Source organism: Notechis scutatus, chromosome 1 (genome assembly GCF_049901735.1).
Source record: "Notechis scutatus isolate UNSWTSFEM ecotype Mainland chromosome 1, rNotScu1.2, whole genome shotgun sequence".
Classification (NCBI taxonomy): Eukaryota; Metazoa; Chordata; class Lepidosauria; order Squamata; family Elapidae; genus Notechis; species Notechis scutatus.
The window spans coordinates 189,117,349-189,144,522 of NC_142009.1; the positions used below are offsets into that span (position 1 = coordinate 189,117,349).

General features: G+C 40.4%; 1 protein-coding gene across 5 annotated transcripts; it reads right to left on the reverse strand.

The window, feature by feature from the left end:
- Positions 1-6,788: 6,788 nt before the first annotated feature.
- Positions 6,789-18,846, reverse strand: CDCA7 (cell division cycle associated 7). Of its 5 annotated transcripts, none has more exons than XM_087949713.1 (11): positions 18,683-18,795; positions 17,906-18,039; positions 15,579-15,701; positions 15,047-15,157; positions 13,674-13,916; positions 13,098-13,175; positions 12,148-12,336; positions 11,477-11,617; positions 9,955-10,104; positions 8,902-9,038; positions 6,789-8,724 (listed from the first exon to the last, which is right to left on the reverse strand). In XM_087949713.1, exons 3-11 carry the CDS (start codon positions 15,642-15,644, stop codon positions 8,694-8,696), a joined length of 1,146 nt encoding a protein of 381 aa, XP_087805839.1. In that variant the 5' UTR covers positions 15,645-15,701; positions 17,906-18,039; positions 18,683-18,795; the 3' UTR covers positions 6,789-8,693. The 5 variants fall into 5 exon arrangements, with proteins under 5 accessions (XP_087805839.1, XP_087805838.1, XP_026533482.1 ...); XM_087949712.1 differs by having other exon boundaries at positions 17,938-18,039; positions 18,683-18,793; XM_026677697.2 differs by lacking the exon at positions 17,906-18,039 and having other exon boundaries at positions 18,683-18,846.
- Between the last annotated feature and the right edge of the window lie 8,328 nt (positions 18,847-27,174).

A 27,174-nucleotide genomic window follows, 5' to 3' on the forward strand; every position in this document is an offset into this window, starting at 1 on the left:
CAGGACTAGCAGTGATAATGAAAGGAAGCCGAAGGTGCAATAGGCAATTGGTTAGCATTTGAGACCAGTGTTTATTAGAGAGTCTGGATTTCCATAAACAAGGCAGGAAATCGCAGGAACTTATTTTTGTATTTTATCTGCTTCCAATATTGCTCGTTATCACTCCAGGCACCTTAGGGACTGCTCAGGAGTGTCTGTTTTAACTAGATAGCTGTCTCCTGCTCTGAGGTGAGGCTCTGTTGCCTCTGAATGCATCATGGGACAGGACAGTTCTCCCCTCAGGATTCCTACTAGGAAATCTCCTTTTCTGGAAAAAAAAGGAGATTCACTTAGGCAGCATCTTTTACAAAAGGAAAACAAATCCATGGTGTTTTCCTTAACCACAATACACAAAGCTCTCACAGGCTGAATCTGCTGCAATCCTATTTTACTCTTTTGTGTCTTTTCCTGTGTAAGATTGAGAGTATCTTGGCAACGTTTCGATGAGGTCCCACTCGCCATCTTCAGGCCGGTGCTTTCGGCTTTGAAGATGGCGAACGAACACAATACAGACGAACACTATACAGAAGCCTGATGATGGCAGATGAGATTCTGCTGAAACGTTGCTACAACTTTTATGTGGTTGCCCCCATGAGCTTGTTTTCCTGAGATATTCTACCTAAATCAGCTGATAGCTCCTATGTTGATAGGATACACTTTTTGGCTCTAATCAAGGCTGAAGCAAAATGCTTTGTTAAAATGGTTAAAAACATTTGAAAACAAGAAATACAAAAAAAAAAAAAACCCCACAAAACAAAGGATCATAAATGGCAGAGGGAAAAAAATCTCAGATAGGAACAAGGGACAGGAAGGAAGGGCATTGGCCATCCTACCGATGATCTAGGCCAGGGGTCTCCAACCATGGCAACTTTACGCCTGGAGGACTTCAACTCCCAGAGTTCCACAACCAGCTAGCTGAGGAATTCTGGGAGTTGAAGTCTGCCAAGGTTAAAGTTGCCACGGTTGGAGAGCCCAGATCTAGGCAAAGAGCCAGGTATTCAGAGCCTTTTGAAATACCTACATGAGGGAACCTTTTGAAATCTGGGCTGGGATGTCCAAGTTAAACAGGAAATGTATAAACAAGGAAGAGAAAAAATGTAATCAAATGTGTTTTAACCAAATCGTTTTTTTAAAAGAAATTCCAGGGAGCAGATAACCTTAAATAGGTATGCTCAAGGCTTATTTTAGAGGCTAGCTAGCATTCGTTCACTGCAGCTCAACTAAATGCAGCTCAGCAACGGTCCCTGCTCCCAAAGCAGGAGAAAGGAGGGGTCTCTTCCCTGATCAAAGCAGCTCTCCTCTGTCATTTAGTGGTACAGCTGCTTTTCCACCACCACCCCTTCTGCCTGCAAGGAACAGATTTTCAGAAATCCAATGCAGGTTTGCCAGAAGATTGGATCCTCTGCTGAAAGAGGATATTGTGCTTCAAAACAAAAGCGAAGCTGTCTTTCTTGGGCTTTCAACTACAGCTTTCTGCAATCCACTATTGTTCTGCTGAGCAGGATTTTTATATTAGGAGAGACCATATCAGGGGTGGGATTCTCACCGGTTCGGTGAGAGTGCGTTTTGCCGGACCGAACCAGTAGCATCCCACCCCTGGACCATATTATGGAGGACTGTTTTAGAAAAAGACCCATAGAAGGGTGCCATTTGTACAACATGCTAAAACAATCCCTGAGTATCAGTCTATGCTTACGTAGGCTTAAATTACTAAAAGGGTTTCTTGACAGGAAATGCTGATAAAGAAACTTACTATACCTGCAGGAATCTTACATAGCTTTTTTTTGTAATAAAACATGGTTGAACAAGAACCAGGCAGTTGAAGACTTTTGACTGTAGAATGCATCTTCCTTTGTTTAAAATTAAGATCTCTAATTGTAAACTAAACCCTTTGTGGCAGCACCATGTCAGAGCATTATGACAAAATTGAGCATAGTGATTTTTTTTAATTGCCATTAGCGTAGATAACCAGGTCCTCTAGCAAGCTGAACAGCACCTGTTGTCTTTATGAAAGTCCTGCATGAAACAATTTAAATCAGGGGTTGCCAACCTTTTGGACCTCAGGGATCACCAAACTCATAATTTTAAATCCCCCAAAATCCCCCCAAAAGTTTGCAGGAAAATTCCCCACCCCATTTTCCTACCGATCGATCATTCTTTATTTGGACAGGATACCGTCTCCAGCTCTGTTCTCAGCGGGAGAGAGAGAGAGAGACTTTTGGCTTCATGCAAGGAAAGCAGCAGAAGCAGCAGCAGTTTTTCTTTCTCTCCCAAACTCTGCCAGAAATGAGTCTTTGTGAGACTTGTCACGCCAGCACAGTCTCTTGAAGCAGGATGCCTTGCAGGGTCCCAAAGATTCATTTCTGACAGAGTTTGGGGGAGAGAAAGACTTTTGCTGTTTTCCTTGCATGCAGCCAAAAGCAGAAGCGAAAAGAAGCAGCCCAGTGGCCATGCCAGGCACATGGGGCAAGGTCCCCCCTCCATCCTTTCCCCCCTCCCCTCACTACGTGTTGTTTGCAATGCAAGCGACGCAAGCCTTGTGTTCATGCAGGCCATGTGGGTTGCACAGCCTTGTGTTCCTATGTAGCCTGGATAAATTGCTTTGCGGGGTGCTTTGGGGGTGATATTTCTCTGCAAACCACCAACATTTTCTTCTGGACCACCAGTGGACCCAGCCCACTGGTTGGCGACCACTGACTTAAATGGTCCAAGTTTCAAGTATTACTTTTATGTTGTTATATTGGTTGTTCATGTTTGTGATGTACAATTCTACACTACAGAGTACTTGAGGTGGTGATTTGGGGTAGAAAGGCAGTCAATAAGTACTGTATTGTATGGGATGGAGGGAAGGTATGTATACTCATTAACAGATTTTGCTAATGACCTCTTGAGATAAGAGGCTAATTCATGGATAGATTGAGCCACTTAAAAATCACCACGTTCCTCTCCCATTTCTCTTTTCTCCCACTTTGATACTCTGCAGACTCCTAGGTAACATGCTAAATCATGGGTTGCCAAACTCACGGCGTCATGTTGCCGTCATGTGACATTTTACATTTTTCCCCATTGTGGAGCTGGGGGTGGGCATGGCCTATGCGTGATGCATCCAGCCTGTGGGCCACCAGTTTGATACCCCTGTGCTAAATGCAAAGACAGGATGTAGAGATGATGTCAGTCAAGCCATTCACAGATACAAGAGTACTATTTCTTGGCACTATGTAGACCACCACAACTAAGAGCCATGGTGGCACAGTGGTTAGAATGCAGTATTGCAGGCTAATTCTGGTGACTGCAGCAGTTTGATTCTCACCAGTTCAAGGTTGGCTCAGCATTTCATCCTTCAGAGGTTCGTAAAATGAGGACCGAGATTGTTGGGGGCAATATGCTGTAAACTGCTTAGAGGACTGTAAGGCAGTGTGAAGCGGTATATACGTCTAAGTGCTATGGCTATCAACTATGAGCTCAAAAGCTGCTTCTTGGATGGAATTCTTTCCTGGGCGGAAAAACAGCTACTGAACTATTGATGGATGCATCTGGACTGATTTTAGAAAACCCTTCTCTTTTTAATCATGCCAAATGGCGATTTGATCATCCCTTGGCAATATTTTGATTTACAGACAGCAGCTAAGTGCACCCTCCAAGATGCCACCAAGGTCCACGCCCCTTGACTCCAAACAGCTTACTCTGGCCATGCCCAAATGTTTTCCTTGCAACTGTGCCCACTTGGCCAGAAAAGGTGAACAGGTATGAATGAGAAAGCATCCAGCAAAGTTTGCATTTTGAGAAATTGGGGCTGCAGCACCAGTTGTATTCCCATGGCAGTCTTTTTGTGAATGAACAAACCGCCCACACCTTTAGAAATCACCTTGCAAGAATGAGGAAATCCGATCACATTTAGCTTTTCAATGCATTCATCAGTCCCAAATGAGTGTGCACTTTATTCTTGTTTTAAGGGCTTCTCATATTTTATGTACATTTTACAAACATTAGAATTTGAAGTTTTTGTAATCCAAAATGCCAGCATTTTCGCCCAGGTGGAGTTGGCTTCTTCCCTGGGTACAGCTCCACAGACTGGAGAAACAGAGTCACCCGCTCCACAGATGCAACAGACTGGCAAAGGAGATTTTAAGTTCTGCCTCCATGTTAGTTTGTTCATTTCTGACGAGTCTTCTGGATGGAGTGGGAAAGTACTGAGCTGGCTACTTACTACCTGTGCTAGTATCACACAGCATGCACTCATCACATCGATGCCCATCCGCCAGAAAAATAAAGCATGCAATTACAACCACAGCACACATTAAAATAAATAAGTTGAAAAGCACTGTAAACGAATTGGCCGGCAGGCTTTCTAATCATAGGACTTCAACATTGTTTTGCAATGAATCATGTAGAGGTCTTTTCCATTGTAGGGGATCTTGAGACCATAGATAAAAGTGCTAGCACTTGAATTCTTTCTTTTCAACACAATCCTATTTCCCTGATCAATTTAAGAAGTATACAGTACAGTTGACCAGGGAAATAGGATTGTTAGAAGCAGGGCCACTGCAACGCAGTGCACAAACAGGGCAGGGGTTATCAGTTTCAAATTCAAAAGCTGTGCAATGCAGTTATACAGAGACTACATAGAAAAGAAGAGATGCCGTATTCTGAATATTGAACAATTGTCTTGGGAGGGTGTTATGTGGAATTCTGCACAAGGACACGCTGGATGCCAGCAAGCCGTCCTGCTTTTACGCCTACCTTTCCTTGCCAGGGACATGCGTACTCCTTTTGATTTTAAAAATTACAATTTGCACAGCCTGCTAACATAAAAGGGTGGTGCATAGCTATGACTTCAACAAGGAGTGTCTTTTATCTTTTTTTTATTTTTTGCTTTATTGAGGCTTTCTCCCCAAAACCTATCCCAATCATTAACAGATATAAGCAATATTTACCTCCAGTATTTTCACCTAAGTCCTATCAATTCCAACCACCATCCCAATCCATCTCTTTCAGCCTTCCCACCATTTTGCATTTACACTTCTGCAAGTCTTCTCCAGGACTGCCATGAAGTTGATTTCTACACTCAAGAGCAAATCCTCCCCAAGAGCTGTTTGGATATCAGGCTTTTTCAACAGCCAGTCCTTCCTCGCAGGTAGGAAGCACATCACAACTCATTAGTAATTTACTGCTACAGTAATTTTTATAATTACTGCCAGGAGGCTTCATTAAATTTGATCTAATGAATAAATATTGTATTTTCAGTGTGATTACCAGCACAGCTTAAGCTGTGTGCCATAAACAATTATTTTCTTCCATACACAGTGCCAGCTACTACCGATTATTTTTTTTTAAATTTCAGGGTTTAATGTCAGGTGTCAAGGGTTACAGGGCCACCTATATCTCTTGATATAAAGATAAAAGATAGCAAATGGGGGAAAAAAAAGATAAAACCATGAATAACCATAGGTGCAATGTATATTTAATACAACACGGGGAAAATAACAGTAAATTTTGATGTTGCTTATATAGGCAGGGATCTAAAAAGCTACCTTAATTCAACCTGAGGATTTGAGCAGGCAGATCAGCAAATTTAATTCCCTTCTCCATTTCAGCAGTGCAGTATTATGCCCCCCAAAAATGCCGTTATTTTATAATAAAGGCAATTTCCTATATACCATTGGTTTGGATTGAAAGCCGCTCATGAAAAATAAGGTACAAATGATTAATTACATATGCTCCTAGGAAATGGGGTAAAGTTGTGGATATAGATCTTTCTGGTTTAAAGCAAGACTCATTCACAACGGCTGGGCGTTTGCTTTGTGATGCAAAATAGTACAGCCTTCACACACGCTGGCGGATTTCCTGGCATCTCTAATCAGTATCAGTTTTCAATTTAGGGATTATCCCAAGTGCAGGATATAAAACGTAGCTCATTCAACAGAACCTGCTTTCAAAAGTGAAGATCCAACTAGGTTCTTCAGTTCAGAATAGGAGAACTAAGGTTCACTTTAACTAAAAAAAAAAAAATCTTGTCTATGAGAGACAAAGGTACCTAGCACAACTTTCCATTCTAATCTGGATTTTCCCCCTCCCTGGTATAAAATCTCATCCATGCCAGTTAGCTCCACTGCTAGGCATGACATACATGCGGAAAAACTTATATGACTTTTAATAAACTGTTTTAATCTGAAGAGGTGGTACCAGACTCCTGAGTTTTGGCTACCATAGACTAATGCCACCTTTGCCAATCTAATGCAGCTATCTGCATATGCCATCTAGATACATTAGATCAGGGGTGTCAAGCTTGCAGCCCACAGGCTGAATGCATCCCATGCTGGCCCCGCCCGATTTAGTGAAGGGGTGGAATCCCGATATGTCACGTGATGCCGCCCCAACGACGCGAGTTTGACACCCCTGCATTAGATTAACTGTGGCCATACTCTGGATGGTGAAGATTGTCTGTAGAACAAGACAAAGATCAGAGCTTGGATTATTAAAGGCAACTTTGCTGCTTAAAAAAGGATGAGGAAAGGGAGGGAGAGAATATTTACTTTAAATTTATTTCTCTGCTACAATTGTGTTTTTTCCCCTTGCTGTTAATATCTTGATCCGATTACAAATAAATATGGAAAATCCAAATATGCACTGCAAGCAGTTTTCGTACAGGATCAGAGGCATGCATGTTTTATCCTGTACCCAAAATATCAGTGCTGACTGGGACTTTGGCACACACAGAAGCACAAGAAACGTGGCCTTTTCAGCCCACTGCTAAGCAAACTTTAATATCAAAATTACATTTCATACATAAAAAGTATCAGGTTACAGTATTGTTCAAACTACTCTAGGGAAAATACTTGAGTAGAGTTACTGTCTTTTGCTGTATTTAAACGAATGCAGAAAATAATAGCCACATGTGTCCAAGCATTAACACCTGTTCACAAAATACAGAAAAACAGAACCACAATTTTAGAGGCAAAGCAAAACAGACAATGATTCCCCCCCACACACACCGAAGTGTGCACTATGAAAATTAAATCTAAACTTTTTGTGAGAGAGATGATACTCTTAATTCCATTTAGATTTTATATTGCATTGAACAGCCTACAAATGGCAACGAGTATGAGTAAAAGTAAAAGTGATTCCTTCTTAAAGGGTCTCTGCAACTCAAGAGATCTGTTCACTTTCCCTCTTGCAGTTTATTCAACACTGATGAATTTTATATCCAATGCATTTTGGATGCGTAGCCTTTTATCCAGTTAGCACAGCATTTAAGCAGATACACTACCAGTTAGTAAATGAAAGCCACAACCCTCCACCTGTGTTTTTGATGGACAAGGTCCATGCCCTATTAACCAACACAGTTTGAAATATCATCAATTAGGATCCTATCTACATTACAACCCATGAAACTGTATTGTTCATGGTCACTTCTTTAGACAAGCACAGAGTTTATCAAATTACCGCCTGAAAACCTAGCATTTACAATCCAATATGCAGATCATGCAAGATTGGCTCCAGCATAAACTATAATGGAAGAGTTGTTAATCTCTATATACAACACACAATTTTTGAGAAAATGTAAGGCATGATGCTTTTGCATTAGGCGAGTAATATTATTCGGTCAATAACACAATTTAGAATTACTTGAACCCATCTGCAAACATCTAGATTAACGGCAAAGAGACAATTTGCTTTAACAATTTACTTCCAGCTAATTATTTTTGGATTTTTGCAACCCTAATGAAACTGCCTTCCCAAACTCTAATGGTTCCTTTTAAATATCCCTTATCAAGATCTCAGGGACAATAAGCTTTAGGATCAAATGATTTATTAATTTTTCAAACGTCTGGATTTTCTCAAATCCCTTTTAGTCAAGCTTTCATTGTAAGTACTATTTTAAACACAACAAAACATGGTCCTAAGCATGACTGATCAGGTACACTTCGCACTTGAAACCATTGATTGAAACCATTTCAATTACTATCAAAATTTTGAACCTAAGTATTGAGTTCTTTTATCATTGCTTCTTTCAAAAAAAAAAAAAAGTTATCAAGAATTTAAGTTGCTTTGTAATTAGATAATTACGGCTGCTATTTACAGTAGCTTTAAAAGCTAGCATTTGATTCATTACTGAATCTACTATACACAATAACTGCAAATGTAGATACAATGAATGCCCCCCCAAAGACTTTCTTTCCAACAAAGGGGAAACAAAAATTGGACTCAGCTAACATTAACAATAGTTAGTGATAATGTGACAGCGGCAGTTCCAACATGAACATAAACTCAGAGTTGCATGGGGAAAGTACCTATGCAAACTGACACCAGAAAATCTCACATGGTGAGATTCAGGAGAACTATAATGGCAAGTACTGCTTTTGGTTGGTTATAGCTTTTGTATGAAGCCGTTGCTACCCAATGGGTTGAATGAGACCTCTACCTGCTTCGCGGGATGCTAATTAAGATCCAGTAGCATTCATCATGAAACAGGACTAAGGAAGCTTTGATTTAACGGCATGACAAACCACTATCCCGCAACTTTGAGCTTCAGTCAAAAGTCACAATTTTTGTTCCCCTTTTTAAAAGATGCCAACCATTAATAAAAATGAATTCTCAAATCAGGCAAATTTTAGCATATGCACTGAAGATTATTCTGGAATTGCTTCCGAAGTTCATTCTTGCATTTCAAGTTCTTGTTTCAGACTGTAAGGGGTGAAGAAAAAAAAACCACAAAGTGAAACTAAGGCAATCAACAAGTAACTTAATATTGTTCTAAACATGAAATGCCTCTTTGAACCTGGATCTTTATGAATGCATGCATGCCTTCTTGCCAGTAATTTGTATCTATTTCCCGATTCATGAAAAAAAAATGAAATTTACCTTTTCAAGTAAGCATGGACATTATCATATCCATGATATTTGGCTAAGTAAACCAAGACACCAGTAGCACATCTTCCTTCCCGCTGCCGGCAGAAGCTACAATTGCAGATCCCACGGCAAGGTGGGCAGTACCAGTTCTAAAGGAAAAAAAGGGAGAGTAAGAATGAACTATAGGTAGATTCAACTTAGTTCTCGTTGCCTATGATCCATCTAGAATACCATGACAGCATCACGGTTCAGCTAGAACAGGGATGTCAAACTCACAGCCCACGGGTCGAATGTTTAACGTGCTGGACACGCCCACCTCCAGTTTAGCAAAGGGTAAAAAGTCCCAATACCTCACGTGATGACTTGAGTTTGACAGCCCTGAACTAGAACATCATAAACATATTACACATTTTAAATAGGAAATTGAAAAAATACAGGTACACTTCATTTACCAAATGCCTCATGCAGTTAACCATATTCAAAGTTATGACAGCGCTGAACAAAATTATCAAGATGTGCATTTATGATCTTTCTCGTGTTTGCTTTTATAGTCAGTTGTACATGTTGTGCCCTATACCAGGGATGTAAATCTCACGTGGTCATGGCAGCGTCACGTGACATATCGGGACTTTTTCCCCCTTTGCTAAACCAGGCGTGGGCAGCGCATGACGCATCCAGCCCATGAGTTTGACATCCCTGCCCTATACCATTTCCCCCCTTCATAAACCAGGGAGATTGGGAAAAGAATACAGAGTAAGCAGGCACATAAGGAAGAAAACCCACTGAAAGGAATCAGCTAGTGCCAGTGCCTAATGTGCTCACTTACTCTCTTGTAATCCCTTCCTCTCCAATTAATTCGATTCTTGCGGAATTATCCCAGTACCAGGATGAGGGAGAATGGGGAAAAAGAAAAACCTAATGGTCATTTGATTTTCCATTTAGCCTGCATCATTTATTAACAGAATTGTGAATCCCAATTCTGATCACTAAATGAGGACTACCTGTATGTTTACTTTTTTATGACGTTAGCATGCATTCAAGCAAACATGAAAATAAAATAATTACTGGATCCAGCAAGGCAGCCCTGACTTCTTCTCCGTAACGATTACGAAGACAAGGCCCACAGAATTGGCCACGTACTCCAAGACACTCTGGGTTCCTGCAATTTGTCTTAGTATCTGTCGTTTTCTGACGACACTGGTGACAGGTAGAACCCTGTTAAAGAGAGCAGCAAAGGTAAAGGATACCAGGTTGATTGTTGCTTTGAAAAAAACATCGCACCCTTGTCTCATCTTAGTGTCATCACGTGGACCCAGTGGTTTAGTTTACACATGCTATAAATTATAGTGCATATGTTCACACATTTTTATTGTTTTTAACTTTTTTTTTACCCTACTTTTATTTTTATAAATAACTCAAGGCGGCGAACAATACTTTTAATACTCTTTCCTCTGATTTTCCTGACAACAATCCTGTAAAATGAGTTGGGCTGAGAGAAAAGGACAGACCCAGTCACCAGCTGGCTTTCATGCCTAAGGTGGGATCAAAACTCAGTCTGTTGGTTTCTAGCCTGGTAACTTAACCACTAGACCAAACTGGTTCTCTATACATTGCACTAACCAGAGGTCTGCAAACCTGGCAACTTTTAAGACTTGTGGACTTTCAACTCCCAGAATTCTGGGAGTTGAAGTCCACAAGTCTTAAAGTTGCCAAGTTTGGGGACTCCTGCACTAAGCCAAAGCAAAGCAACCCTCTTATGGCTTAGAATTATGGCCACTGAATAACTGCCTGATTAATAAAAAAAAAACCAGATTTTATGTATTCGAAGCTTATCTAAATGCCAATTGCTTCAGTCCTTTATTTTGTAAATTAATCAAATGGTAAATAGCAGCAAACCAAAAGATGCCATTATATCTGAGCTTGGTAAACTAATATTATTTTTACAATTTATCAATGAAGCCCCAACATGTGAACCTCCATTTTAAGAGATGTGTTGCATTTACAGCTCTCACCAATATGTACAGGCAATGGTAGCAAATGAAAAGCATTAGACCCAAGACTACTTTACTCCCATCTTTTTTTTCCTCTTGGAAAGTGACTTTACTGCTTAAACAGGACTTTTTTATTTTCATAACAACAATCTTGAGAAATAGGTTGAACTGAGAATGTTATTGGCCTAAAGTTATCCAGTGAACTCCCTGATCAAATGGGAATTTGAAGTTGAATCTCCCCAGTCCAAATCTTCAACTATATTTGTCATGTATCAAATATTTCAGTGAAGTCTACAGAAAGTGAGAAAGATCCTCCTCTTTGGCTAGGTACTCTACCTGCTCGGTTTGATTTCCTAACTGCAAAGAATCAACTTAAGAAACTTCCTGGTGTTGCAGTTTCTGCAATTATGCAGTATGAGGTAGAACAAAGAATCAAAGATCCCCTTGGCTCTAACACAGGAAATACAAGCATCAGAGTTTAGGATCAGGCTCTAGTGAAGAGGAGACAATCAAAGCAACAATGATGCACTCACTACCTGTTAACATAATTTGGACAAAGCAAACCAAAGGGCTGAATGCAGAACATGTGAACTTACCGTTGCACGGTTGTAGACTTTCTCTTTCACAGTTTCACAAATATTATCCAACTCTTCCTCGGTTATTTCTTCCACTGGACGGATGACATGGGGAAGGGTCATAGCACTAGTGCGCTTCCTTCTGGGGGTGTCCCTTTCATCCTGAAGAAAACAGTATTGTTGGGTTAAGTCAAGCCATTGAAGAGTTCCGTAAAGCACTGTAATATTTATGCAGAGACGTCCCTGAATTTCTTAACCAAAGTCTTGGATCACATTACTGCATGACAGTGGCTTGTTGGTTTTAGCTCAATAAATGTACAATTTCTCCTTCATTTCCAATTCTGAAGATGCTATTTTTTTTCTTCCTGAAATACGGTTTAAGGGTTTTCATTTCAATCAGGACAAAGCCAGATTTCTGGCCAAGGGCTGCGCTCAGCCGTATATTTTTGAAGGGCTCTAAAAAGATATGGCCAGGAACAATGGCAAATCTTGCTACTGAACTGTCTTGGCAATCAAGCCAAGAGGGGCCATATATCCACAGTTGTGAACCATATGAAAGATGAAAAGAACCCATTGGCCTAGCTTAATTATGACTAGTTGTGGTTGTTTTATATGAAAACCTTTATCTACACCACCTAGGCTATTTAAGGATCAATGTACTTGGTTGTCCGAAATAAATATCACCAACATACCTCAGAAAAATCATCAGACATTTTCCTTCTCACTAACACGTAGGGATCCTCCTCCTCTTCCTCCATAGACATGGAATTTGGAGGGCCTTCAATTAGGGATCTGGACCTTGTGTGAGGTCTAGAACGTCTTTCTGGATTCCTCCTTGGAGCACTTCTGGGAACTGATTTTCTTGGACTGCGCTGGGCTTTCTTGGATGAGGATAAAGGTAACATGGCCATGTCAGACAGGTATGTGACCTTAAATCATTTATAAGCTACAGCACATTTTCTCAAATTTAGCTATTTACTCCTCTCCAAATTTAAACCATAGTAAACTTACTCTCAGATAAAGGTTCATAGAATGGTCACCTGCAGCTCTAATGAATCAAGCCACTCAAATATAATCTAGCCAAATTAACAGAAGGGAAGTACAGTGTAAAACTGTTTTCATCTACTCAATACCCGTTTGATACATCTACTTCTAGAATTCTGCAATTGTATTTATTGGTCATTCATTTACACACTATAAAAAGTTAAAACTTCTTGCAGGAAAGGGAAAATGTGATAGAATTGTTGCTGTTCTGATTGTGCTGGCATGTTTTTCTCATAAAATGTAGGTTAGCTGTCAAGCATCCACCAGCACCTGGTTTAAGTATAGTTTGCTCATCGTGGACTTGATTAAGCAAGATCCAGATCAGAACTCTGAGAAGTGCATGTGTTTATTTTAAAAAGACTTCTGGTGTATTAGTTTTAGGTTTAAAAACCTGGTATGTCTAACTGAGCACTGAAATTTTATAGATGGGCAAATCAAAAAATAATTACAAGTGGCAATTATTTTACGATATAATGAGGAAATGGACTTTAATTTATTTGCTCTAAGTTCATCAATAAACAGGCTTGAAAAATAGTAATAATACTTGTTGGATAATTATGAAGTAAACCGGGAAGTTAATAAAGTACATGTGATTTACCAGAGTAGGAGTTGCGAGTGGGCCTCTTTTAGTAAAAATTCCAGACACACTTTTTAATTCTTCCATTAGCTTTGCAAGCTGTAATGAAGAACAGGAAATAAGTAGTGAAATCCCAGACAGAACCTTTATTAAAGAAACTGTATAGACATTTATTCAAAAACACAACACAAAGACTGATCAAATTACTTAAGAGGAATAAAAAAACCTATAGTGATCAAAACCTTTGGTCATCTCCATGAATATGGAGACAAGTACATAGTAATGAACAGGTCATTTATTCTTGATCTATTGGATCTACTTTTCCAGTTGTTTCAGAATTTTTCACAAAGTATTCTAGAATTCCTTATTCAAATGGCAAAGATGGACAATATTGAAGGAATGAGATTAAAAATGCCTGCATAATTATAATTTTGAATACTGTTTAAGCTGCCTCAGGTTGATAATCATTAAGTAGCATTAAAATGTTTAATGAAGCAGCATCAAGAAGTTGAATGTTTTTACAATGAAACAGAAGCCACCAAATTAATTCACCATTCAGAAAAAAACCAGATTTTGAGGACTTTCTTTTATGTTTACCATGGCTTTGTTCTCCTTTATATTTAAAGCTCTTCTCTCCAAGAATTTGGGTCCACTTTCTTCATCAGATTCTGCCTCGGAGTCCAATTTACAGGAAGGTTGTGAAGCTGGAACTGTATTACTCTTTCCCCTCTTAGACCTTCGTGGTGGGAACTTCAGAGCAACTTTAAGGGGAACAGCACTTTTCTTAGGCCATTTACGTGAACATTTCTCTGCTTCTTCTTCAGAATCTGTCCCCAGTTTCTATTTTAAAGAAATCCAAATAATAAAAAACATAGTAAGCTGTTTGTATAGTTAGACTGACAATTTCAACATTTCATGGACCTATACCAGATCAAAGAGTGGAAAACCAGTGGCTCACTCAACATTCGTAAACTACAACTCTTTATCACTGCTCTTGCTAACCAGAACTGCTGAAAGCTGTAGCGTAACATCTAGGGTAACAGATTCTATATCAATCATTTAGAGCAGGGCTGTCAAGCTCGCGGCCCACGGGCCAGATGCTTCAAATGCTGGCCTTGCCCATGCCCGGTTTAGCGAAGGGGAAGAAAGTCACAATACGTCACGTGATGCCACGAGTTTGACACGCAATTTAGAGCCACCATAGAGCACAGATATTATAGGTTATCTTAATTAAACCACTTCCTCTTCCTTTTATATTCATTTGTTGACCTTTGCTCTTGACTTGGAAGAATTAGAGAAAAAGGACATTTAAGTACTTGTCTGCCTTTCAGCTTTTCAAATTATTATTATTCCAGGCATAGATCCTGGGAAGGGCAAAGTGAGGGTAAGTTAATCTTAGAAGAGCTTTTCTTTATAGGTATTTTTAGAAGACATTAGAAACTGGGCCTTCATCCTTCCTTCTCACTTTTTCAGCTTTCTTCTGTTAAAAGTCAGCAAGTCACCTCATTGCTCACATTTGGAAATATGTATTTTCCCTAAGGTAATAATTCCCTAAGGTAATATATGCTACCCATCATGTTATTCTACCATTTTATTTTTAATGAGTTTTCTTTTGTAGCTTTGTTTTACATAGCACTTTTTCAATGGAAAAGATATAGCGATAAGTTTATATTATTGGAACTTCATTTGCCAGCTTACACATGGGCAAAAGAGCTACTTCATCACTGTCAAAAATATTATCCCTTTCTGATCACACAATTTTACCACAATATTGAAAAGGAGCTCTAATCTTACACAGGAAGACCAAGATTCAATCCTCATGTGCAAGATAGCTGATAATTTTGAGTTCCCTTGCTGGCTTCTCATTCAAAACAACTATTTTTCCGTCTATGGAAGTTGAAGGAACTTGGCCTATTTCGGTGTGCAGAATAAGGACAATAGTAATTAGGAACTTTAAATGCTCAACTCACCAGCACATCTTGAATCTCACTTTCTGAAAAGCCACAGAAAGATTCTTCATCTGAATCCTCGTAAAATATTTTAGCCATTTCTTCTGCAACTTCTGGCTTGAAAGTTGGTTTCTTAAAGAGAATAAGTACACTATGTGTTTCTTTCTTTCTCTCTCTCTTTTTTTTAATGAGAAGCTATTTTCCATAAACTGTTCTGAGAGCAAATCACATTGTACAAGTGCACTACAAGAGAATAGCTTTTGTAACAAAGAAAAATGGTTCAGGAGGTTTACAAATGGTTTCAGAGCTTTTATAGCAAATCATCAGGCGTGTTAGGTTAGGCGACATTTCAAAAGGATAGAGTAAGTGGCTAATCTACCTCCAACAATTACTACCTAGGAGCACAAGGGAAGAAGTGAAATGAAATTAGAGTTCATACTATATATTCATATAACTGCTGTACAGAAATGTAAGCAAAGCATTTTAATCACAAATGGGGTATTTCTGAACACCACACATTCAGTTTCTGTTTATTCTTGCACTTTTTACTTACTGTGTTTGCAAAATTATCAGAGCCAAAACTGTCACAGCTATCATCAGAGGATGAAGACGTTTCCATAGGGATTAGCCTAGTATTACGGAATGCTCTGGATTTTCTCTTCCCTGAAAGGTTGCCCTGTAAAATGGACAATTACAACTCAATTAATTACTACGTGTTATGTAGGCTGGCCTAATAAAGCTAATCTAACCTAGTTTAGCTACAGACTATACTGAAGTATACATTATTTTTTTAAAAAAAGACTTCTATCATATTTTGTGCCACTATGGTAAAACAAGCACAATCTATTAAGCTGGAGAAATTTTTACTAATGACATTATACATATTTTGGAAGCAATACAACTCTTGAGACATTTACTGCACATTTATGGGACTTAAACTCATCTACAACATATAGTAAGGAAATATAGTTAAAATTTAACATTCTTTTATACCATAAGTTTACAATTAAGACAGCGTAGCAAAATTGTTGGTCCTATTTTGGCTATGACCAACTCGTATGATCGTTTTAGTAAAAGGCAGCCATGTATTCTTCATCAGCTCAATTCAACCATTCTTGTGGGTACATTACAACAAGCATAAATAATTCAGATTTAGCCATGATCTCCCAAAAGCAAGAACCAGATTGGGATTCCATAATCGTATATCTAACGTGTTGACTCTTGTTGTGTTTAGGTTGGCAAACTAAAGGTTTATCTGTCAAGAAGTAAAATACCATTAAGATGAACTAAAAGATGCCCCCATTGTGTTAGGTAGACTACAGATATGTCAAACTCTTTCTGCAAAATAATTATATACATCTTCTGCCCCAAATTGGCAGAATCCACAAACACATACTTTTAAGTTAACAATAATGCCAAAAAAGTAATGTGACAACCAAATTATGGTACAATCCTGTCACCATAGCACACCTCTCTGAAAGTCTGTCTCATTGTCTGAGGCCTGCGATTAAGTAAGCTGACAATTACTTACAGGGTAACCAGATTTTAAAAAGTGCCAATGTATCAGATTAAGCCAACAGAGTGCCACTAAATCATGTTTCATGGCTGTCTTTGAACCAGCGACTCAGGCTAGCCCACCTCACAAGGTTGATTTGAGAATAAAATCACTTGGGAGGTCACTATTTACACAGCCCTGATAACATGGAAGGGAAAACAAAGCTGTTGTTTTTCAAGCTCAAATGGGCTAAGAAAAAAGCCAATCTAAAAAGGTTTAAAAGAAATTTTTAATTCAAAACCGGCTAAGGAGCTCTATTAAGGGTTTATCCGAGTCAATATTCAACTGACCTATTTTTCATGTAAAAAAGGCAAGTGTCATTAAGAGGTGTAACCTCAATTTGTGACTACAGTATTGTACAGTAAATCGGCAACCTTCACTCGAGACAGACTAAAAACTACTTATTTCTCCATACTGAACCTCAGGCCTAGGGCATTTCTGCATCTTTCTAGTCTTTTTTTTTTTGCACCAATGGAAAAAATTTTTTTAAAAAAATTCTCCTTTGGTGAGTTCTACTTCTGTCAAAGTTATGTCCCTCCCCCCCCCTCCAAAGCAACTTTTTCAAGGCCTTCCTGAAAGGAGTATTCCATATTTGAACACCAGCCAACCATTGGTCTGATTATTTATCGGACCAATGATTTATTTCTATGCCAGCTTTCACCCAGGAGCTGGTAAACCCTCCAGGTCCCTTCTTACAGAGGAAATAGGAGTGTCTACCATGCGCGCCGAGATCCCTTCTGAAAAGGACGGACTTCGGTTTCCTCCACCCTCTTTTCGCGGCATGCTCAAAAAGGAAACGAGCAGAGAAGGTGGGGTTCTTCGGGTTTCTGACACCCCCCCCCAAAGTTGTATCCAACTTCGGCGCTGAAGCCACCCCAAAAATGAAAACTTAGCTCGACCACTAAGCCACAAGAGATAGGCGGGGATGGATTGGGGTGGGGGGGAGGTAAATTTGAAGAGATCGATATGTGCGGGAGAAGCAAGGATTTATATCCCCCACCTCGCCGGCTTCTTTCTCCCTCTCCCCAGCCGAGAGAAATGCCCGAAGAGACGAAAGTTTATTTGCAATAAAGTTTATTTGACTTGGGGTTGCTGTTGTTTGTGGGTTTTTTTTTCTCCCCCCCCCAACCCCCAATAGAGGAGCAAGTTTTGGGAGGGAAAATACTTTGGGGGAGCCTGGCGGTGAAACAAAGGATTACTGTCTGGTGGTGGTGCACGCCGATCTCGGGAACAAAAAAGAAAGAGAAAGAGAGAGAGAGAGAGAGGCGGGAAAAAGGTGTGTAAATCACCCTGAGCTGAGCCTGCCCTGACTCTCTACCACCTACAGTATATAAAAAGTAAAAGCTCGCCGCTTTACTCCCGAGTTCCAGATTCTCAGAAAGGAATGGTGGAAAGTCATGGCTTGAACGAAGCGTTACTTTTTGCCAAGTTCCTCGTCGGCTTCAGCAGCACCCTCGCCCTTAAAAGAAGAAAGAAAAAAAAACCCTACTTACAGGGTAAAAACCTGCCGCGTGGCTGGGCGGCGGGGAGCGGGGGTCGAGGGAGCCCAAGTTTTTTTTTTTTAACCGAGCAGCCGTTTCCAAAGCCGGCTGACTCTTTCAGCCTTTAAACCCGAACAACTTCGCCTCGTAACTTAAGGCTTGGCGAGCCATGTGCCCGCTTTAAAACGGCTCCGAAGGGCGCTTGGCCACGCCATGAAAACACGCGGAGTAAACAAAAAAATAAAAATAAAAGAGAGAGACTGCGGGGCGGCAATTCTTCCACGCATTTTGCCAATAGACTGGCGGAAGCCCGAGGAACGCTAAAAGCCAAACAAACGTATTGCAAAGCTTATTGTTTTTACTTCCTCTTTCCTCCTCCCCCCTCCCCGTTCCGAATCCGTTCCCATTCCAACATCTGCGAGGCTTTTTTTTTTTCCTCGCCAGCCCATAATAACTCTTAACCTCGGGTCTTTGTAAACTTTGTAAAAGTAGTTAGCTGCACCGCCCGACTTCCCCAGCAACCCAATCCCGAGAGCTGCCCAGCACTTACTCCATGGTTAAAAAAAAAAAAAAAGTAAATGTCTACACAGGACAGTCCTACGCTGCGACCAAGGCGCTCACCTGCAAGCCGAAAGGGTCCATACTAACTGCAGATTTGCCACGCGTGGAGCTCCCGAAGCTTCTCCCGGGTCCAACCACAAGACTCAGACTCGCGCCAAAGCTACTTACAATTCGCCGGAGGCGGGGATTAGATACGGGCGCTTTTTTTTTTTTTTCCCGCGAAAAGTGCTGTGTGGTCCTGGAAGGTACGAGCCTTGCTTTTCGCAGACGTTGCTTTTCGTTCACGCCGCTCGGTCGCCTGACACGCGGTTTTCGAATAGTCGTGAAGGTGGATGTGTAGCAAAAAGTAGAAAAGATTGTGAAAGCTGGCCGGGTTTTCTTTTTCTTTTCAAGTTTAGCATAGGCGTCTATCGTCCTTCAAGGACCTATATATGTGGCGCGAAATAGTAATGAAGTATTTGCATAGGAGGGAGACTCAGGAAAGAGAGTTGGGGGCACATCACGTCCTGACTTGCCTTGGAAGGAAGTGGTGTACTTAAGATACGTTGCTTTTGTACCGAGTGGAAACAAGTTAAAGTTCGCCCCCAAATGCACGATTACAAAACATGAAAGCAATTCTTGGACTATTATATGGGAATGTCTACTTTTAATGAAGTAACAGTCTTCATTCTCTTCCAGAAAGAGCTGATTACACTTCAATTAACTTTCTGCATCATAATGAAATGAGCAAATGCTTGTGAATTTTTTCTCTCTGCTAAAATGAATTTGGGCTAAATATAATGTAGTTTTCTAAAGAAAAGCAACCAAGAGTGCCCCCAAAGCCTTTATGAGACACTTTTGTGTGTGCCACCTTCAGTAATGTCAAACCAGATACTGTACTGCTCCGTTTAGAAAATACAGCATAAAGAGTACAGCAATGCTTTCAGTGATGTTTTTGTGCTGAAATATATTCAGAGTGATAAAACCGATTTAAATGTAGTTCAAAATTGCTGCGGAGCAGATTGATGTATGTGTTCCGTGTTCCCTATATATAATGTTTCCTAGGACCAAACTCCACGCGTGTGGCACCCAGATAATTGGTAACATGAACCAAGAATAATCTGGAAAATAGAGTATTTACAGAGGCCAAAACACAGTATAAGGGGTGTGTAAACTGTAGGTTATTATTCCTTGTGAGCATGCAGCAGACTGGTGTAAAAGAATCTCAATTTTAAATAAGCCCTTAATTACATACTTACCTGCACCATTGGCTTCTCACAGTGCACACAAAAGCAAACAATCTGTTCTCTGGAGACTAGACCACACTTGAGTCTCTTAAATCAGCTTTAGTTCACCAATGCTTTTCAACCAGCAGAGAAAGGGATTCCCCCATTTGCGCACACATACAAGCAGCTATGCCTTTAGATTTTCCAGACAATTTCTCTTCCAGGAATCCCATCAAAATTGTTTGCAGAAGTATACAACCAAGTACAAATAATTGCTGGAACTGACAATGAACTTGGTTTATCTCTTATCAAAATGGAATTAAAATACATCAGAGCCAGAGCCATAAAAAGAAAGACTGGGGCCAGACCAGATACGAACTGCATACAGGTTCCTTTCTACTAAACTGGTACCCAGAGGGACTTCACTGACCACCTGGGCCTGTGCAAAAGAGATGTCTGTGTGATCTGCTCTTTTTCTCCTGATCCTGATAATAATTTTAATCTGGGCTAAAGCAAAAGTAGCCATGGCAAATAACGTCTTGCTGATTTTTGTAAGTATTAATTCTTAATGACCTTGTAGATTTTGTCCAAGATGATTGATCTCACCTTTTCAGGTTTTCTAACAGGGCACTTATTGCTGCTGTAATTTGTTCGTTCACCCCTGGTTTTCGGTCAGGAAAAAAAAAACAAGACTCAAAATACTTTATATCCTTTACTTGTATCCATTTGTTATATCAATTTGTATTTTACCAATAGTCAGCTTAAAATATACCAAGTTGTCATCTTTTTTCACCTGTGTAGGAATGCATTAAAAAAAAACCTGCACTTAAACAAAACAAAAACCCACAGTTGTATAAATGAACAGTTTTCTTTGAGGAAAAAAATTAACAGATTTCCTGTCTATCCAATAGAGATCAAAGAAGAAGTTCATCTTTAAACAATTTCAATGCTACTAGATCACTCAAGTTAAGATAATCTGCTACTTCAAAACAGCAGCCATCATAAAAAGGTTTCAAGGGGAAAATGAATGCTTAATTTATTAACTATATACGTGACCATATATGTGACCATCAAAGATGTTGTTATATAAATAGAGTATATACTGAGAAATAGCAGTAGAGAAACAGGCTGTGGAATAGATCATGGACTGCATGGTTAGGTTGTGCACTACTGGGCTGAAAAATCTGATCGCTCAACAGCAACAAAAAAGAAAGATGACTTTCATTCAGTTATTGTAGTTCTCGAATTCTAAGCATATTGGGTTGACCATAACCATAACATGCCTGAAAGACATATCATGGAAAAAAATATTAGCATATTATACCAAACATTTAGTTAAAGTTCATCAGCTCTGTTGACATTGGCATAAACCTTTAAATAAATACAGAAATAATATGAATCTCACAATTGCCCTACAAAAGGTTAATGATTTTCTTATGCAACCCATTGAACTATAAATATGTATGGTGATTCGGGCATTTTAGTGGAGTTAACAGAAGTAATCTCTCCCCCATGTCATTCTGTTTTCACAGTTACAGCTTTGATTTAAAAAATAAAGTAAAACCCCACAAAATCCAATTATGTGGCTGAATTTGGGCAGCCACAACCATGAGTGCCTGGGAGTTTCAAATATTGTCTCCTGCCCTAAATTCATGGCTAGATTTATACATCTTTCTAAGCTAAACAAGTCACATTATAGCTTAGTGGTAGAGAATGAATCAGGTAGTGACAATGAATAAAGGCGAACATAGATTCTCACCTCCTGGCTATCGTTAATATCTGTGGACAAAGTAATAACCTTCCATTAAATGGAGGAAGTGGAAGGTACAGGCTTCATAAACCAAGAGCATATATACTAGCACAGTGCTAGTGAAGACCACTAGGTTCCAGCAATGTTGCTGGGACTGGCCCAGGCTCTTTTCTTGGGTGGCATTTTGGGGGCATCCAGTTAAGCTAGAAGTGATAAGGCCTGTTGCAAGCCAGGAACTTATTTCACAAGCTGCTAATGTGCTGACATTTTAGCTCCACCTCCAGGGTTGACTAGTGAACAGAGAAACCAAAGCTTACAGCAACTAAACAAATAACAAAAACATGCTATGAAATCTTGGTGCAAATAATATTCAATTTAGAATTAGTATTTAGAATTTCATGAAGCTTTATAGTTTCAGGTTTAATTTTAAAAATATACAGTAGGTGGTGCCTTGATTATACATACATTCAAGGAACTGAAAGCTCTACCCAGAACATTTTTACAAGTTGAAACATGATATAATTTTATTTCCAATTTTTTAAATTCAGTTTTTAGACAGTGACAATTTGATTAGTTTCTCCAAAAATCAGTGGCTTATCTTCAATTACCGGTTTAAAAATATTAACAGAGAAATACTGTACACAAAGGCATTCATTCCTAACAATGATACACAAGCATGATGTCATGCTCGTTGGAGTCAGAATCTGAGGAGGAAGATTAACAGCTGACAGGGAGTGGGAGTATGGCTCAGTTGGCTGTGGAAGAAACTGGGGAAGGGCAACATCCGGTTGAGCAGAGCAGGCAAGAGGTAGAACAAGGGAGACAGAGTTCAGAGGAAGACCCAGACCTACTCCCTCTTCATCCTAGGACACGCAGGGAGGAACGGAGAAGAGAGCAATGTGGGTTGTGTGGCTTATGGGGGAGGAAAGGGCCCTGATTCCCTTCATTAGCCACAGCTAGGAATGAGAGTTTAAAAGAAATGCATGCTGAGTACGGCAGCTGCTGTGAGCAAACGTGAGTTTATCTTGTGTTCACTTTGCTTATCTGTGTTCCTGGTGTCTTCCCAGGAAGTTATTGCTGTGCCTTCATGTCTGGAATTCTTGCTCCTGTCTCCTGTTGGACTAATTACCTCATTTTGCCTTGATTGGACTTATAGTTACAGTTTTTGTTGACCACATTTTGGATTTGATTCTCTGCAGCCAAAGGCTGTTCCTGGGAGAGTTTTTCTCCAGCCAGAAGGTAACCAAGACATTGGGGGCAAAGTTGGAGCTAATAAAGGGACTCCTACTGATTATCTGATTGTGTTGCCTTTGTGCCATACCCCAAGTCATCACACATGACATCACAATGCATGCTTCACCTTCTTGTAACAGCATTTCAAAGCCTCAAGCACATACAGTAAGTGGGGGAGTTTGCATTGTAACAATGTGACTTGCTCCTCCCAAATCCCAACTTCTATGGAAATATTTGAATATCTGCAAAGGTGCACTGGAAAGAGAAATGGCAAGGAAAGTCAATTTGAGTCTGATAGGATTAGACAAAGAAAGAAACTGGGTTTGACCCTGATCATGTCTAAAAGTTGAGAGAGGGGTAGAAAAGGGTGCAATTTTAATTTTGTTTGTAAGCTTTATTTTCTCGATTACGATGCTTCACTTGAGCCCAGAGGCTGGGAAGTGAGAAATGTGTAAAAGAGATTTTTGGAAAATGAAAATAAAGTAATAAATATTGTAATTCAACCCCTTTCCGGCTTTCGGGGGAGAGGATGGTTTCATGCGAGCAGCAGACAAGTGCTCTCTTGCACGCATAGAGCTCCATTTGCATTAGCAGTGGGCACACTCGCCCACTGCTCGTGCAAATGGAGCCTGTGTGTGCACACTCGCACACTTGCCCACTGCTTCAGGCGGCCTGGTTCTGAATAGCTCACAACCCGGTAGTGGCCCACGGGTTGGGGACTTCTGGCCTAAAAGAGATGATTGTATGGCTCTGTGCTTATCAAACCACCTATAGTTAGTTACTACTTGATTAGTTTACTTCTTTGGGCCTCTCTCTCCTTGCCTACATCATGTTCCTTGGAGAATTCAGCTGATTTTCTCTGGCTTAATTGTGGCATGGCATAGCTCAAGTCATAAAGCGTTGCCATTTCTCACTTCCCGGCCTCTGGGCTCAAGTGAACTACACTGCTCAAAAAAATAAAGGGAACACTTAAATAACACAATGTAACTCCAAGTCAATCACACTTCTGTGAAATCAAACTGTCCACTTAGGTAGCAACACTGATTGACAATCAATTTCACATGCTGTTGTGCAAATGGAATAGACAACAGGTGGAAAGCATAGGCAGTTAGCAAGACATCCCCAATAAAGGAGTGGTTGTGCAGGTGGTGACCACAGGCCACTTCTCAGTTCCTATGCTTTCTGGCTGATGGTTTGGTCACTTTTGAATGCTGGCAGTGCTTTCACTCTAGTGGTAGCATGAGACGGAGTCTACAACCCACACAAGTGGCTCAGGTAGTGCAGCTCATCCAGGATGGCACATCAATGCGAGCTGTGGCAAGAAGGTTTGCTGTGTCTTGTCAGTGTAGTGTCCAGAGCATGGAGGCGCTACAAGGAGACAGGCCAGTACATCAGGAGATGTGGAGGAGGCCGTAGGAGGGCAACAACCCAGCATCAGGACCGCTACCTCCGCCTTTGTGCAAGGAGGGACAAGAGGAGCACTGCCAGAGCCCTGCAAAATGACCTCCAGCGGGCCACAAATGTGCATGTGGCTGCTCAAATGGTCAGAAACAAACTCCATGAGGGTGGTATGAGGGCCTGACGTCCACAGGTGGGGGTTGTGCTTACAGCCCAACACTGTGCAGGACATTTGACATTTGCCAGAGAACACCAAGATTGGCAAATTCGCCACTGGTGCCCTGTGCTCTTCACAGATAATGCAGGTTCACACTGAGCACATGTGACAGACGTAACAGGGTCTGGAGACGCCGTGGAGAACATTCTGCTGCCTGCAACATCCTCCAGCATGACCGGTTTGGGTCATGTGGGTCAGTAATGGTGCGGGGTGACATTTCTTTAGGGGGCCGCACAGCCCTCCATGTGCTCGCCAGAGGTAGCCTGACTGCCAATAGGTACCGAGATGAGATCCTCAGACCCCTTGTGAGACCATATGCTGGTGCGGTTGGCCCTGGGTTCCTCCTAATGCAAGACAATGCTAGACCTCATGTGGCTGGAGTGTGTCAGAAGTTCCTGTAAGACGAAGGCATTGATGCTATGGACTGGTCTGCCCGTTCCCCAGACCTGAATCCAATTGAGCACATCTGGGATATCATGTCTCGCTCCATCCACCAACGCAACGTTGCACCACAGACTGTCCAGGAGTTGGGGGATGCTTTAGTCCAGGTGTGGGAGGAGATCCCTCAGGAGACCATCTGCCACCTCATCAGGGGCATGCCCAGGCATTGTAGGGAGGTCATACAGGCACGTGGAAGCCACACACACTACTGAGCCTCATTTTGACTTGTTTTAAGGACATTACATCAAAGTTGGATCGGCCTGTAGTGTTTTTTTCCACTTTAATTTTGAGTTTAACTCCAAATCCAGACCTCCATGGGTTGCTAAATTTGATTTCCATTGATAATTTTTGTGTGATTTTGTTGTCAGCACATTCAACTATGTAATGAACAAAGTATTTAATAAGAATATTCATTCATTCAGATCTAGGATGTCTTATTTTTGTGTTCCCTTTATTTTTTTGAGCAGTGTATATAATCAAGAAAATAAATCTTTCAAACAAAATGGAATTTGCGCTCTTTTCTAGTCCCCGCCTCTCAATTTTTAGACGTGATCAGGGTCAAACCCAGTTTCTCTATTTGTCCAATTCAATCCCATTGACTTTCCTTGCCCTGGACAAAGAAATCCCCTCTCAACCAAAGCATAGAAAGCCTCCCCACCAGACCTCAGGTCGAGGCAGCCTTATTAAGGAACTGCACCCGAATAAATAGTTGCAAAACCCTAACCCTTCTTCCACCAGCTGATGTCCTCAAGATTCCTTTTCCTTTACAATGGATATTTCCCAGCTCTGTTGACCCTCCTGAAAGGGCTGTTCGGTCTAACATCAGAACTCACCCCAGCTACAAAGACAAGGACCTGCCTAACTTCCCCAAACTGGACAGTCAATCAGATCCCTGAGATTTCCTACTTTGTAGGCCTCAACTTCTATAAAAATCTTTGTTCTTCCATTGTTCCATTGGGTCCCTCTTTCTCATAAAGCAGGTACCCAAGAATCATTGGAAGAGATATGATTCTCCTCAGTGTTGTGCTTTCTTCAGTCTGAATCCACAACACCATTACTCTTTCTCTTCCGCTCAGACATAAAAGTGTATCACTGCAAATTACAACTATGGTTGTAGCTGTTGGAAGAAGTGCCTGGCTACTAAACTACAGAGTCTTGTCATTCTTAAGAGTTTTCAGTGGCAAGTTATATGCAGGAAGAATTAAGTCTTAAATAACCAAGACATTACTCCCTCATATTCACTCTCCAAGTGTGAGAGGGTTTTTCTAACAAGGCCCACCACATAACTTTATTTCCATAACATCACTTATCAGTGTCTCGTAACAAATTGATTTGAATTGTTTCTTGGATTTTTATAGATCATCAAGAAATGAAAAAGAAGACAATATACTTCATAGAAAATCAAATCAGATTTCAAAAAAGATCATTCTTGTAAAATGCTCCTATGATTTCCCCCTCTCATAAAACTAAATACACATTTACTTATCTAAAAATAATTACTTCAAAGGCCACAATTTAATAAATAAATAAATCCCTGTAGCTTCTTAAATCTAAATTCAGTATTCCTTAGGAGTGAATTTATAGAGATGAGGAGATATAATTTCATTCTCTGCAGCCTCTGTGGAGTTAGAAAGAATAATTGTTCTAAGAAGAGCAACCTGTAGAGGTCATTGTTTTGAGTGATTTCTCACAGGAGGAAATGGAAGAACAGAGTCTTTCTGAGCAACTTCACCTCATTAAATCAGCTCAGTAAGTTGCCAGATAATGGTCATTGGATGGAGGTTTTGATCTCTTCCCCAAGCAGGCTACCTGATCACACGCCTGATGATCACCAAATATGGTCAGGTATATTGGAGGAAGTTACTGGGGATGAAAATTCACGCAACCACTCCCTTGTGGGGAAGGAGAAAGAGGATTTATTGACATAATAGTCTGCATATAAATTAGCTTGACTGTGCTACAAGGCATCAATTCCCAGGCAATGAGAAGTTGCCATTTTAGGCTATAACAGTAAAAAAAGAACAAAAAAAAAAAGGTTTTCTTAAAATACAAAGGTGCAAACAATGCTATCACATTAAGCCAGCAAAGAAGATGGATTACAGATATCAGGAATTCTAATCTTTTTGCTGTAGATTAAATGAAACCACAACTATTTATGTTTGGTATGACATTTAAACTCGCTTGATCTTTAGTTATAAAACGTTGCAGTGCTTAAGGTAACGGCTAGCCAGGGGCAGAGCTGATCGTTTTGGCAATGCAGTGATGGAGGGATTTCACATTTATGCTAAGCTAGACATGTTCTTTCTGC